The sequence below is a fragment of the Lagenorhynchus albirostris genome, chromosome 6 (genome assembly GCF_949774975.1).
Source record: "Lagenorhynchus albirostris chromosome 6, mLagAlb1.1, whole genome shotgun sequence".
In the NCBI taxonomy this organism is placed as follows: Eukaryota; Metazoa; Chordata; class Mammalia; order Artiodactyla; family Delphinidae; genus Lagenorhynchus; species Lagenorhynchus albirostris.
The window spans coordinates 5,494,733-5,509,147 of record NC_083100.1 but is presented as its reverse complement, the minus strand read 5'-3'; the positions used below and the strand labels follow the sequence as shown (position 1 = coordinate 5,509,147).

At 55.2% G+C, this 14,415-nt stretch overlaps 1 protein-coding gene across 3 annotated transcripts in view; it reads left to right on the top strand.

The window, feature by feature from the left end:
• The window catches only part of SH3BP4 (SH3 domain binding protein 4), a 114,248-nt gene that overhangs the window by 82,505 nt on the left and 17,328 nt on the right, over positions 1 to 14,415 (top strand). For 2 of the 3 annotated variants that reach the window (XM_060151788.1, XM_060151786.1), the window contains exons 4-5: positions 9,115 to 9,303; positions 10,576 to 11,379. In XM_060151788.1, the coding sequence (XP_060007771.1) occupies positions 9,115 to 9,303; positions 10,576 to 10,800 (414 nt within the window). In that variant the 3' untranslated portion in view covers positions 10,801 to 11,379. Of the gene's footprint in view, positions 1 to 9,114; positions 9,313 to 10,575; positions 11,380 to 14,415 lie in introns of those variants that run through there. The other variant, XM_060151789.1, reaches the window with a different exon arrangement.

The window sequence follows — 14,415 nt, the reverse complement described above, 5'->3', positions numbered from 1 at the left end:
CTCCGACCCCACACAGTCCTTTTCGCCGCCTCCTTATCTCTGTGAGGTGTGACTCGCAGCGCCCCTGAACTTCTGCCGCTTCAACTCCCCTCCTTCCCCCCCAGCACTTGCCATCCTGAGTGAATGCCTGTTGGAACGGATGGGCCAGGCGTGTCTGCGTGAGTGAGGATGCACGCGTGGGCAGAGGTGTACAGCCGAGGGTCATCACTGCATGCACGTCCTGGGCTGCCCCGTGGGGCTGGGGGGACAGAAGGGAATACGGTCCACGGTGGCATGGCCCCTGCTGCAGGGAGTATGCATTGCAGTCCGGCAAGGGATCGGGGCATGAAGAAAGACCCCTTGTCGGTGGCCCCAAGATACTAGAAAGTGCCAGATACGTGGAGCAAGGCGAGAACCTGACGTTGCCCGGAGGAGGGAGACGGGAACTGGAGGTGGCATCCAGGGGGTCGTTGGGGGCATCCGTCGCTGACGGGTCGCGATGGCAGCTCCAGCTGGGGGAGGTGGGGAGGAAGCCGGCTGTCATGGCAATGGGGAGGGGTGAGGCGGGGGTAGGGATGGGCAGCAGAGGAGGCTACCCCTGCGCTGGATGGGGCTCCCGCACAGCTGGGCCCCAGGACCCTCCCCTCAGGGGCTCGCCTCGCCGGCCCACCTGTGAGATCGATTCCCGGAGCTTGCTTGCAGCCCGAGCTGCCCGGTGCCCTCGCGATGGACCTCGCACAGCGGGCCGGGGTGAGCGTCCAGCCGGGATCCTCCGTGGACGGTGGAATGATGTGCATTCATGGAACATAAAGGGTATCGACCGTTCCTTCGTCACAGCTAGAAGATGCTCACCTGCAACCGGCAGAGGTGCAGGATGCATCAACCTGGGCGGCACAGAGGCGGCTCTCACTTCCATTTCCTGCTCATTTCTTTCCATCTTGTTTTATTCAACTTGGAGAACTTTCCCTGAGAGCAGGTTTTTCAGGTGGCTTCCTTGGGTTACTGTGTGTGAGGACGGGGGTCTGTGTGCGTCCAAGACCATCTCCCTGCCCCCCCTCCCCCCACCCCCACCCCCGCCAGGCCCACAGCCACCAGGACTCCCAGAGAGGAGGAAATGAACCTTGACCTTGGCAGGAACGTGGCCCTGAGACAGGTTAGATTTGCGGTACAGAAGTGAAACCGGTTTTGCAGCATTCCCCCCCCCACCCCCCACCCCACCACCCCCTCTCCTATCTCTTCATCTTGTGGGCTGGCAGATTTGAATGGTTGGCCAGACTTCTAGAAACCACAGGCTGATTTATCCCAGCATGTCTCAGGAGTCACTGGAAACCAGGTGTTTTTCTTCCAGGGACGTAACAAACCACTGAGCACTCGGGCTTCCTGGGGCCTCAGCCACTGATCTAACCCGCCCCCGCTCCGGCCTGTCGCAGCCAGACCACCTCTTCCCCACCGCTCTCGTTCTGAAGGTAGTTTTCTGTTTAGTATGGCTCCTTGGTTTGGAAGCAGTGATTGAACGAATTAGAAGGGGTGAAGGTTTTGGATGGTAAATTTGCGGGGAGATGGGAAGGAAGAAAGAATCAAGAACTGAGTTGTCCATCCCTCCACTGCTCTCAGCACAAGGTCCAGCCCCTTCCTCTGCCCCACAGGCCCTGTCAGACCCAGCCCCGCCTATCACAGCCCGGGGGCCCCTGCCTGCCCCTGCACACCGGCCACTCTGGCCTTTTCTCTGTATCTTGGACACACGCAGCTGCCCTGCCCCAGGCCTTTGCACGTGCCGTTTCCTCTGCCTGGAATTCTCTTCCCCCGGTTTCACGTCGTGGCTTTTTATCGTCCTTCAGATTCCAGCTCAAATGTCCTCTTGTCAGACCTTTCCTGCAACCCTGGATAAAGCAACCTTGTGTCTCTGGGTCACGGACCGTCTGTGTTACTGTAGCATTGTCTTCATGGTGCTTTCTCAAACCCGAAATGGTCTTGTTTACTTGTATTCATGGTTCTTGTCATTACCCTAACTGGGTATGAACTCCACGAGGGAAGGGATGCTGGCCCATAGGAAACAACCAGATGGTTGATGAGTGAATGAATGAGTGAATGAATGAACGGATGCAGGCTAAGAATCTGATCTGGACGCAGTCTCGTGAGGTCAGACATGTTCCTGTTCTCTGGTTCCGTCCCCTCTTTCTGTTGTTTTAGTGCATGTTTTCAATCTCAGAGCTGGTCCAGAGGCATCTTATGTACCCGTATGACCTCCTGCTGTGCCTCTGCTGCGTTGCTCACGCGCATGGTGTGACCACCGTGGAAAATGCCCCTCTGTCCCCGGTCCGCCCAGCTCTCCAGTAGAAGCCATGCATGTCTGTGACAGAGGATGGCCATCCAACACCGATGATGCCCCCCCCGACTATAATGAAAATGGGGGGAGGCATGATGCTGGGCTGACCCCAAAGAGAGTGACCAGGGTGGACAGGGCTCCCAGAGTCCCCAGGCATTAGAGGTCGTTGAATGAACCCCTGGGGATCTGCTGGGGGGACTTGTGGGTTGGAATGGGCACAGCGAGAACGGGTGGCGGGTGTATGGCTGCAGCTTCTGACAGCTCGGAAGAGCCATCGCCGCCAGCCAGGCAGGTGTCTGTGCCCCAAACTCATTCAGCATTTCTTGGGTGCCTACTGTGTGCTCAGTGCGGGTGCTGGGTGCTGGGCCTTCCCCTGAGGGAGATGCCGAGTGAACGACCACAGGAGTGCAAGACAGACTCGTAATGGGCCCCGAAGAAAAGATCCCCTTGGCATGGGTGGACCAGGGAAAGGCAAACATCCCCCCAACTCAGGGAGGGATGTGCAGAATCCCATCCAACAGGGAGGGGCTGTCGGGTTGAAAGTACAGTATGGGCAAGGGCCAAGGGTGCAGAGGAACGGGATGGGGTAGAACCAGAGGCTGGGAGAGGCCGGAGGCTGGGTTGAATCAAGATGATGATACATGGGGGGATGGGAGGGAGGCACGCAGCCACCTGGGCTGGATAATGCTTGTGCTCTATTCTGTGGGCATTGGGGAGGGGGGTGTTAAGTGTTTAGGGGACGTGAAGGGGAGCCAGGTGGATCCAGGTGTGTCCTTGCGCCTTGGGGATCTACCCAGGTGTGTCCCTACTCCTTGGGGATCCAGGTGTGTCCCAGCTCCTTGGGGATCCAGGTGTGTCCCTGCCCCTTGGGGATCCAGGTATGTCCTGCTCCTTGGGGATCCAGGTGAGTCCCTGCGCCTTGGGGATCCAAGTGTGTCCTTCTCCTTGGAGATCCAGGTGTGTCCCTGCTCCTTGGGGATCCAGGTATGTCCTGTTCCTTGGGGATCCAGGTGCGTCCTGCTCCTTGGGGATCCAGGTGTGTCCCTGCTCCTTGGGGATCCAGGTGTGTCCCTGCTCCTTGGGGATCCAGGTATGTCCTGTTCCTTGGGGATCCAGGTGTGTCCTGCTCCTTGGGGATCCAGGTGTGTCCCTGCTCCTTGGGGATCCAGGTGTGTCCTGTTTCTTGGGGATCCAGGTGTGTCCCTGCTCCTTGGGGATCCAGGTGTGTCCCTGCTCCTTGGAGATCTACCCAGGTATGTTGCTCCTTGCTGCCTTCTAGTCTCAGAGCCACTCAGGTGACAGCCAGTCTCCCCCTCCCCTCCACACACCCTCTGAGTGCCATTCTTTCAGAATACCGGGACACCTGGCAGTGGAGGATCTAATTTTCACACACACCCCTGGATTCTCCTCTTGTTAAGGCAATGAGTGGGCGGGTCGTTTTTAGCAGAGGTCAGAGATGGAAAGTACAGGTCAAACGGAAGTGCTGCGAGGCGGGGAGCCCCTCACACGCTTGTGCCTGGATCCCTTGGCTTTTACCTACATCTGCCTTCAGACCTGGCCGACCGTAGCAAGAGGGCGCCCTGTGCCGTAGCCCGGGGTGTTCTTGCATCCTGCCCTGGCGGGTGGGGATTGGATGGCCGACGGCCCTGGGTCTGGGTTGCGGCAGTTCCCAGGCCACGTGCACGCCGGTGCTGACCGTCAGAGCCCCTGGGGTCCTGGGGTCGGCCCCGCTGCCGTGGCTCACCCCGGGTTTTGCTTTTTACCGAATGAAGATCATCCTCATTGACTTTTCTGTTTGTGAAAACAGCAGATGCTGCTTTTCGCGGTGCTGTTTGCCTGTCCTGAGGGCCAGCAGCAGAAGTGCCCGGCCCGTCTCCCAGAGGCGGCCCGTGTTAGTGGTCTGCAGTGTAGACACTGCCGATATTCCTCAGTCCCCGGAGTTTGCCCTGCGCTGTCCATATTCTGCATCCCGTACACGCCTGGAGAGCATGTGCAGGCGGCTCTGTGTCTGCGTGGAGCCTGCGCGCCCCGCAGCCGGGCAGGTGCTCTGGTCCTCGGTCTCCGGTAGGGCAGTGGTGCCTGGTCTCACCATTACCAGCGCTGCTCCGAGCCGGGTCCCGGCCCCGTGGCTCTGCACGCTCGTCCCTGTCCGTTCCGTGACAACATTCTGCGAGCTGTAGGAGCCCTCCCGAGACAGGAGGAGCCAGCGTTGGCGCGTGGCAGTGGGTGTCACTTCGGGGCGTGCAAGGCCTGAGAATGACAGGGGATGCCTTAACAGCCCTGCTGGTGTCAAGAGCTATCACTGCAGCAACCAGACTGAATAGCCCTGCTGGTGTGTATACACTCTCCTCCCCTCTCTGAGCCTTGGGTTTCGATGTCGGGTTTTGTTTTGTTTCATGAAGGCAAGAAACGACAGAGTACGTTCCTCTGTTTTTAGGACATTAATGTTGCTTCTCATACACTTTGTGGGTTTGGGGAAGGGTTTTCTGAGCGTGGTCGAAAGCCCAAGCGGAAGACGTTGCTATGTGTTTGTACCAGGACTTAATGACAACACTCAGCACTGAGGAGAGAGGAGGATTTGGCTCGTGCTGTAGAGCTGCGTGGATTTGGGTGATGGCCATCTCTTGTGTGTGTGTGTGTGTGTGTGTGTGTGTGTGTGTGTGTGTGTGTAGGGTGGCAGACAGAACCCTGAGGAACCCAGCTCTCCTTGAACTGGAAGTATTTTCGTTCAACAACACGCTTTCAGTGTAAGAGATTATTCCCAACTTTGGGGATTACGAGAGGCACGGTGTCTGTCCTCCTGGCCGGGAGGGAGGGAGGGAGGGAGGGAGGGAAGGAAGGAAGGAAGAAAGGAAGGAAGGAAGGAAGGAAGAAAGGAAGGAAGGAAGGAAGGATGGATGCTCTGGGCTCTCAGAGAAGTTTCTCTGAAAAAGGGAAAGTTACTGTAGGATATAAGTCAAGGTGGGTGGTTGCTTTAGGAGTGAGGTGCGGGGTGAAATCAACACTGAGAACCTTGAAAACTAATGGAAATAAGGGGGGATTGAGATCGGGGAGAGCTAGGGCTGGAGAGGACAGTGTGGAGGGATTCTCTGAATCAGGAGCAAAATCTCTTTATCCTTCAGAAGAGGACACAGTTAACTACCTGCTGTGCACTTAGGGGGGTTCCTGGGGACTTCCTGCCAGGTGGTCCCACAGCCCAAGGCTGCTACTACAGGGAGGAGCAGGGTTGCCATGGTGACTGCCCTTCTGGTGTTTCAGCATCTCAGGAATGGGAGCACGACTGGGGTGAAGTGAACATACAGCAAAGTGATGTTTTGTTGTATTTTCCTAAGAATGTCTCTTCAAACAGGGATTGACACACTGGCCCGCGGGCCACCTGCTTTTGTAAATGAAATTTTACTGGAACGCAGCCCTGCCCACTCGTTCAAGTGTTGTCGTGCTGTTCTCACGCCCCACGGGCAGAGTCGAGGGGCTGAGGCAGAGACGCCATGCCCGCAAAGCCAAAAATAGGTCCTGTCTTGCCCTTGGAACAGACTTGGCCACCCTGGCTTAAGTCATGGGTCACTGCAGCTCGCGAGAGTCCAGCTGGAAGCAGCCTTGTGCTTTATTTCTGGTATCACCTGTGTGTACCGGTGTGTGTGCAGAAATTAAAGAGGATGCTACAGGGAAAAGGTTCCAGCACCGTATCCCCGCCCCTGAGAAATTCTCTATTGCTGAGACTTGGTGGGCACCCGGAATGTGCCGTTCAGACCAAAAAAATGCATGAACTACCCCTTGGCGGTGGTGTGGGCAGCGCTCTGCCCCAGCTGTGACCGCTCGGGGCCAGAGAGAGGGTTTGAGCTTCTCAGGACCTTTGTGCCCGCACCCGGTGTCCTGGGAGAGGGCAGCTTTGATCGCCCCCGCCAGGGACACCCGAACCAGAAGCAGGTGACTCTGAAGTGTTCTGTTACCTAGAAAACAAGGCCACCCGCGGAGCCTGGTAACTGAGCACACAGACACTGCTGGGACACTGTGAGGAAGCCTGGGTGGGACCACTGTCACGGGAGGTTGGCCAGACGCCTTCTCAGGCCACCAGGCGTGGCTGGAGGGCACCCTGCCTCTCCTGTGTGTCTGGGCTCAAACCACACCACGCCAAAAGAATTTTTTTTTAACTTTTTTTTTTTAAATTTATTTAAGTAGAGTTGAATTACATTGTTGTGTTAATTTCTGCTGTACAGCAAAGGGGCTCGGTTATGCATATATAAACATTGTTTTTCATATTCTTTTCTGTTATGGTTTATCACAGGATATTGAATGTAGTTCCCTGTGCTATAAGTAGGACCTTGTTGTTTTTTATTCAGGCAAAAGAATTTAAATCCAGAATTCTACCAGTTTATCACACGTCTCCCCCATACCACAAACACACCCCTGTATACTCTTCACATCTTCTGCAGCACAAATCTAGTAAACATTTAAGTTCTTTCAAACAATTTCACTTGAAGATACCAGAGTTCAGAGACCATTTTCTGAAGTCTGTAAATCGTTGAGATGACGCCTCGTGCTCGGTTCCTGTTGTCACGCGGTGCCCACACAGTTGGAAAGGCCATTGGCCTGAGCACCGGGAGGTCTGGGCCTGCCTCCACTTCTGTGCCCTCGAGCTGTGGGACCCTGGACAAGCCACCCAGCCTCTTCGGGGTCTATAAAACAGACACCGTGCAACCCACACGGTGGGTAGCAGCTGGGGACAGGCTGCCTGGAGCCCCTCACCAGGTATGGGAGCCCCTCCCTTTCCCTCCGATTTTACCTGCAGATTGGGGTGAGCTTGGCTTCCCTTCAGGGGGTTCTGAGAGGTAGATGCGCCCTGCACCCGGCTCACTGGAAATACTCAGTGAAGGTAGTTTATTTAAAATCAAAAACAAAAATCAGAAAAGGACCACGTGGTCCTCAAGCTCCCTTCTGCCTTCCCACCTTTATGGCCCCCTCGGACCCAGGACGGCCTCAGATTGATCTTATGTTTTAAAGGCAAAGATTGAGATGCTGGGGCATCAGCCTCTGCATTCAGGGACTCCCCCAAAAGTCACCATTTCTTCATTTGTTAAGTTCCCCCAAAATAAACATAAAAGGCAGGTGAGAATACTCAGAAATAGCGGCGTTCTTTCAAGTAGCAGCCCCGCAGACTGATGCTGCGCAGACGCCAGGCCGCCTGCGTCCTCACGGGATGTTGGAGGGAGCGCGTGAGCCGTGCATTTGGCTCAGCTGGGGAGGACCTTGCTGCTTGGTCAGTTGCTGTTTTTAACACTTTCTCTTCGGAGCCTTGAAGTGACGTCAGGTGCTTGGACAGAGCATAGAGGGACAGAAAGAAGGCCGGGCCCGGTGACTGGTAGCAGCATCTCTTTGGTTGCATCCTCGATGTCCGAGGACCCAAGGGGGTCTCAGACCCCGTCGCTTCTGCAGGTGTCAGGCTGTAGCCCGAGGATGTGCTGGACGGCGGAGGCTCCGCGGATGAGAGTCTGGTTCTCACCGCGCCTTCTCCCCCTGCCTGGGGCTCCATCCTGGCCGCCCAAAGCTGCACACTCATTGTACCGGCTCTCACCGGACCCGCAGCCCGACAGCCAGCAGCCGTCCGTGCAGCTCGTAGCTTGGGGTGATGCGTGCGGACAGGAGGGCTGCGGGTCTGTGCTGCTTACGTGGCTTTGTTTCCTTGAGCCAGAAATGCTAATGTGACACAGCCTCCAGCCTGGGACCGCACAGAACCCGCAGGACGTCGAGCGCTGTGCTGGAAGCCCACCTGACTGACCAGCCCCTTTCCTGGATGGGGGATCGAGTCCAAGGTGGCCCTGTGCTGCTCAGGCCGTGCCGGGACTTGGGCAAGGCTCTGCCCGTTGCCTCCTTCCTGGCTGACGGGCGTTTGTCTCCCTCCTGAGCCCCTGTCCCTCCATAGTTAGTGATCCCCATCCTAGAGGCACTAGAAGGCTCTCGCAGCTTTGCCAAGGGAACAGTCCCGTCAATCCTGGAGACTTTCTTGATGGTCCTGTTAGCCTCCCCTCCACGCGAGGCCTTCGTGTGTCTCGAGAACGTGAGAGGCCTGGATCTGAGCCCTCCCCTGCACCTCTCCTGCCCGCTGGGGCTCCCCACCTGCAGACGTCAGCTTGTCCTGCCCTGAGCCCCAGGCCGTGCCGAGCTGGCTGTCTGGGCAAAGGGCATCACCTCTCCAGGTGCCCCAGTCGGGGAGGGAACAGATGAACAGCTGTCATCCCACGCCCCCTGCCTGTCAGCGTCCCGGGGCTGCTGCGACCACGTACCGCAAGCTGGGAGGCTCTGAGCCGCAGAGGTTTATCCTGTGACAGGTCTGGAGGTGTCGGCAGGGCTGGCTCCTCCTGGAGGCTCTGAGGGGGTCTGGCCCGTGCCCCCCTCCGAGCTCCTGGTGGCTCCAGTGACGTGGCTGCATCACCCCATGTCTACCTCCATCTTTACGTGGACCACTTCTCTCTGTCTCTGCATGTCTGTTTCTCTCTTTATGAGGACACCAGTCATTGGATGAGAGACCCACCCTAGTCCAATGGGGCCTCATGTTAGCTAATTACATCTGCAAAGATCCCTGCTTTGACGTTCGGTCACGTTGGGAGGTTCCGGGAGGATGAGAATTTGTGGGCGGGGGACCCAGTACCTCCCACAGATCGTGGTTTTTCCTGCACCTGGGAGTCCCGGCAGTGCTGGCGCTCAGGCCTTGCAGTGTTGAGGGTGCTGGCTCGTGGTCTCTGCGGTGCAGGCTTCCCGTGAAAGCAGAGCCTGCCCTGTGTCTTGCCTCATGCCTGCTCCTTCCTCCTTAGGCCTTACTGAAGATGGACTGCCAGGGCCTGGTGGTCAGACTCATCCAGGACTTCGTGCTTCTGACCACGGCGGTCGAGGTGGCCCAGCGCTGGAGGGAGCTGGCCGAGAAGCTCGCCAAGGTGTCCAAGCAGCAGATGGACGCATACGAGTCTCCTCACCGGGACAGGAATGGGGTGGTGGACAGCGAGGTGAGTGGGGTTGCCCTTCCCTCCACCTGTAAAATGCAGTGAGGACAATGTCTACTGTACAGCGTTTTTACGAGGACAGCATAGGTAAAACATGAAGGCAGGTGCTGGGCACGTAGCAGGCTCTCGCCGAGCGGGAGCGAGTCTCATCCTTCCCGGGATCCTTAGTTGTGAGCCCGGGCCCCGGCGGCGGCAAGGCCACTCTCCCGTCAAGTGGGGCGTTGGAACAGCATCCGCGGAGCTGCCCATCCGTCCCTGCTCCTGATCTTAAATTACCTTCCGCCCGATGGTGCTTGACGGAGCCCTTCGTGATCAGTTCTGGTTGGGGCTCCGCCCCTCACGGTGTGAAATGCATGCCTGGGATGCTGTCAGCTTCGGCCAAGGCTGGTTGGGTTCCTGCTCAGGGAGTCTTTGTTTTCTCACCTGTCTGGTGGTGGTCACTTTAAGTTTCTGGAAAGACAGTCAGGCTTGCAGGACCTCAGAAGCTGGAGTCCCAAGAATAAGGGCATCCTTGATGGAAGTGATGAGTTTCTAAATAAACGGGAAGTGCTGCGGGAGGTTGGAAGGAAAGAGAAACCCTTTCTATCTGTGCGGTCACTGCTGGGTGCTGTACACCTGCTCTCGCACAAGGCGTGTGGTTCTTCCCTCTGAAATGTGCTGGCCCGGGACGGAGGCGGCTTCTTTGGGTTCATTTCACTCTTTAAAAAGTAGCATCAGGGGGCTTCCCTGGTGGCGCAGTGGTTGAGGGTCCGCCTGCCAATGCAGGGGACGCGGGTTCGTGCCCACGTCCGGCAGGATCCCACATGCCGCGGAGCGGCTGGGCCCGTGAGCCGTGGCCGCTGAGCCTGCACGTCCGGAGCCTGTGCTCCGCAGCGGGAGAGGCCACAGCAGTGAGAGGCCCGCGTATCGCAAAACAAAAATAAATAAAAGAAATAAACTTTTAAAAAGTAGCATCAGTGGGCCTTCCCTGGTGGCGCAGTGGTTGAGAGTCCGCCTGCCAACGCAGGGGATGTGGGTTCGTGCCCCGGTCCGGGAGGATCCCACATGCCGCGGAGCGGCTGGGCCCGTGAGCCATGGCCGCTGGGCCTGCGCGTCCGGAGCCTGTGCTCCGCAACGGGAGAGGCCACAGCAGTGAGAGGCCCGCATACTGGAAAAAAAAAAGTTGTGTCAGTGATGAACAGAGACACTGGTACTAGGAGAGGTTCTAGGACCCAGTCTCTCAGTGTCCCCTAATCTTTTCTCTCTCTTTTGGTTTTGGACAACTCCACTACCCAGGCCATGTGGAAGCCTGCGTACGACTTTCTACTCACCTGGAGCCACCAGGTCGGGGACAGCTACCGGGATGTCATCCAGGAGCTGCACACTGGCCTTGATAAGATGAAAAACCCCATCACCAAGCGCTGGAAACACCTCACAGGGACCCTGATCATGGTCAACTCCCTGGACATCCTGCGAGCGGCCGCTTTCAGTCCCGTGGACCACGATGACCTCGTGATTTGAACGGGTCTGCGACCTTCTGACGCCCTCCCAGAGGGCTGCCCCGGGGTGCGTGCCCTCTGTCTGCCCCGGATGCCCAGGCGGGCACTTAGAACTGGGGAGGGAGGGAAGGTCAGCTCAGACAGACCCAGGGTCCCTCCTGGCTGGATCCACACCCAGGACCGAGCACACGCGATGTTCCACCCGCCTCCTCTGTCACGGGAGAGACCTGGAGGGAATTTCTACTGCAGGTTGTTGCCAATCAAATAGCTTTCTATTTGTTAAGTATAAATTTAAATAACTTTTTTTTAAAGTATGGGGGGGCGTACGAGAAAGGTGGTATCTAATTTTTTAATGGACCATAAAGGTAAAAAAAAAAAAAGAAAAAGAAAATACTTCATAGGGGCAGATACTGTTGAGGTTTTTATGTTCTATAAAGACCTTTTTAAATTATGTTACAGATGTATATATGTATTTAAGGGTCATGGGGGCATTTCTGATTGCCGGATTCTCTTTGCATTTCAACACTTAGCACGGAAAGACACTCGTTCAGATGTTGGACCTTTTTGCCTCTGTACTTGTAAAAAAAAAAAAAAAAGAAAAGAAATCAAATAGGAAACATGGTGTTTCAGTCAATGAGTGTGGTCCGTGCGCCTTCTTTCTGAGGCTGTCCTAGGCCTGCGATTCCCTGTGATTTTTATTACCTTCTGTACCTTGGCCTCGTGTTGCAGTAAAGGAATGGCCACAGCACAAGGGAAGCTTTTTTGAGCTTTAGCAGGAGGAGTGAAATCCAGCAGGAGCGATTGGGTGCACTTGAGATGAGAAGGCGGCGGGCAGGTGGCATTCTCTACGGCCCCTGCCTGTGTGCCCTTAATCCAAAAAAAGAGCTACGCCACGTGGAGAGAGGCGGCCCCTGCAGCTCTGAGAGGTCCTGCTTCTCCCCGGGGACAGGGGAGTGCTCGCTGCAGAGCTCGAAGCCTCTCCTCTGGGCACGAAGAAAACGTCACCACAAGCACACCCTACGCTGACGTCCAGAGGTTCCTGCTGCCATTTGCCAAACTCTCTACTTCATTCCACCTAAAACGTAACCCCTCTCCCCTCCCGGTGTGCCCGTCTCTCCTTGGAAATAAATAGCATAGAGGAATCTGTTTTTTTTAAACAATATGAAGATTATCTGAGCAGGATGAATGTCATCTGAAAATGTTTCCCACATAAAATCTGGGACTTGGCGGACTGTTGCATTGATAACCTTGATGGTCGGAGATCAACTTGCGCTGAATTCTACAGTTGCGTTGTGCGTGCATCTCGGAAGGGAGTGAGGGACAGGGATGAAGAAATACTGGCAGATCAAGAGAGCTGATCCCCAGGAAGGGGCCAGGATATGCGCTGTGCTTACGTGAGTGATACTGGGCCATCTGGGGTTCTGGCATCTCATTCTCTAAATCTACTTTCTGGAAACATGCTAATTACTTAGTATAATCAATGTAAATCCCTTACTGGGCTAAAACATTCTTATATATCTATTGATTCAAATACAGAAGGCCAACTGACTAGAAAACAACAACAACAATAAAAAAAAGAACACTACACGTTTTATGCTGCAAGAACCAAGATACACAATTCCCCCAAATCATCACACGAAATCACCTTACGTACTGGTTCTTCTCTCTCCGCCTTCAGTCTTCCCAGAGAGCGTCTCTCACTCTTCCCCAAAGAAGAAACAAAACCAGTCGCACCTTAAATACTGAGATTTTTTTTCCTCAGGGGCTTTAAATAGTTTCCTATGCAACATGTCTTGTAGCACAAATTCAATTCTACGAAAGTTGCAGTAAATTTTCTTTGGATATTTTAACATAAGTGTGTGTGTTTTTTTTCCGTACGCACCCAGACTTTTAATAAAACACAAAACCTAGCGTGAGTATCTGTGCATAGAACCATGGCTCCGTCCCAACCCGGTCTCCCCTAGGTGACAGTGTGACAGTTGGTTTAGTGGGTATCTGTTTTCTTGCTATTGATTTAATTGTTCTTGAAATATAGGGATCTCAGTCATCAACTAACTAATGGGAATCAGTGTTGCCTAGAGCACCCAAAGGGTTCAAGTGGGTGGCTTTCCTTTTTCTTGGTCCTGTGTACCTGGAACTGGCCAATCCCAAACCCACAATCCACAGCTGAGGGCCGGGCATCTTCATCAGGTTACAACAGGCCGGACTCCCACGGGCCCTGCGCTCACCAAGCCCAGGGAGAGAACAGGATGAGGGTTGGGGGGCAACTGATGGAGACCAGCCCCACCTGCAGGTGGCAGGGAGGAGTGGGGCTAAGGAGAGCCCCCTTGAGAAGTAACCTGAATCCAAGGCCAAAGGCTGAGTAGGCACCAGTGAGCCCAAGGCCAGGCCGGACCTGGGGAACAGGGTGTCTGCAGCACCGAGAGAGAGTACAGGGACCACAAAAGGCTCACCTCCTCCCCACCACGGGCCTGGGGCGTGTTGTACAAGCAAGAACCTCGGGGTGCACCTGTACCCTCCGTGCTTCTCAGTTCCAGCCCCGCCAGCCATATCCTGACACCCATTTTGCACGGCCAGTGGCAGAAGTGGAGGTGTTAATCCAGAGCTGCTGTCTCAAAGTGCCACATACCGGGTGGCGTAAAATAACAAATTTATTTTCTTGAGGTTCTGATGGCCAGAAATCCAAGATCAAGGCATCGCTTGGCCGTCTGCCCTGTGTCTGCATCCAAACCTCTCTTTTCTTAAGGACCCCAGTCATGGATGAGGGCCCACCTGAATTGAGTGTGACCTCATCTTAACTTGATTACTTCTGCAAAGACACTATTTCCAAATAAGGTCACATTCACAGGTTGGGGGGATGGGACCTCCAACAGATCTTGTAGGACAGAGTTCAACTCACAGCCCCGCCTCCTTCTCCAAGGCCTTTGCATGTGGCTTGCTTGGGGGAAGGTAGGGAAGGAATCCAGCTGGAAGTATCTGGAGGTCTCTGCCCAGGTTAATGCAAAAGTCAGAGGGGCAGAGGAAGGTAAATCTTTAAAAGGGGAAACTACTTGGGATGGGACTGGCTAGGTCACCAAACCTACTTTCTTCCTGAGCAAACAGCTCAAGTGTTTTCCAACTTCCCTTGCAAGTAAGTGTGGCCGAGTGACTCAGCGAGTGGCACATGAGTGTTGGTGATACAGGCGCCATCAGGCCGGTCCCATAGAACCTTCCGGGCAGCCCTCCACTGTCCCAATTGAACAGAAGGAATTCCAGGGACCTAAAGATGAGGAAGAGTCAGGCAGCAAAGCCCAGGTCCCCGAATGACCCCTTTGAAGGCTTTCCTTGCAGCAACCAGAGTTTACCTCCAGGCCCCGGAGGCTGTGGCGTTATGGCGGCCGGCATCCCTTTAATCTCAGGTCCCGGTATTCCCAGATTACTGCTGTAAACGGGAAAGCTGGAGGGGTGACGGGTTTGCTCTTAAAAGGGAAACGTCCCGCTCACACCTGGATGATGTCAGGTAAAGATGAAGAGAACTTAGTCACACTAGTTTTCCTTGGCTTGCGCACGTCCGGAATTGGCCACTACTAGTCTGAACGTGAACGACTTTTCTACTTGTACTGAATATTCTCTACTCCAAGAAGCTTGGTTAAAATTT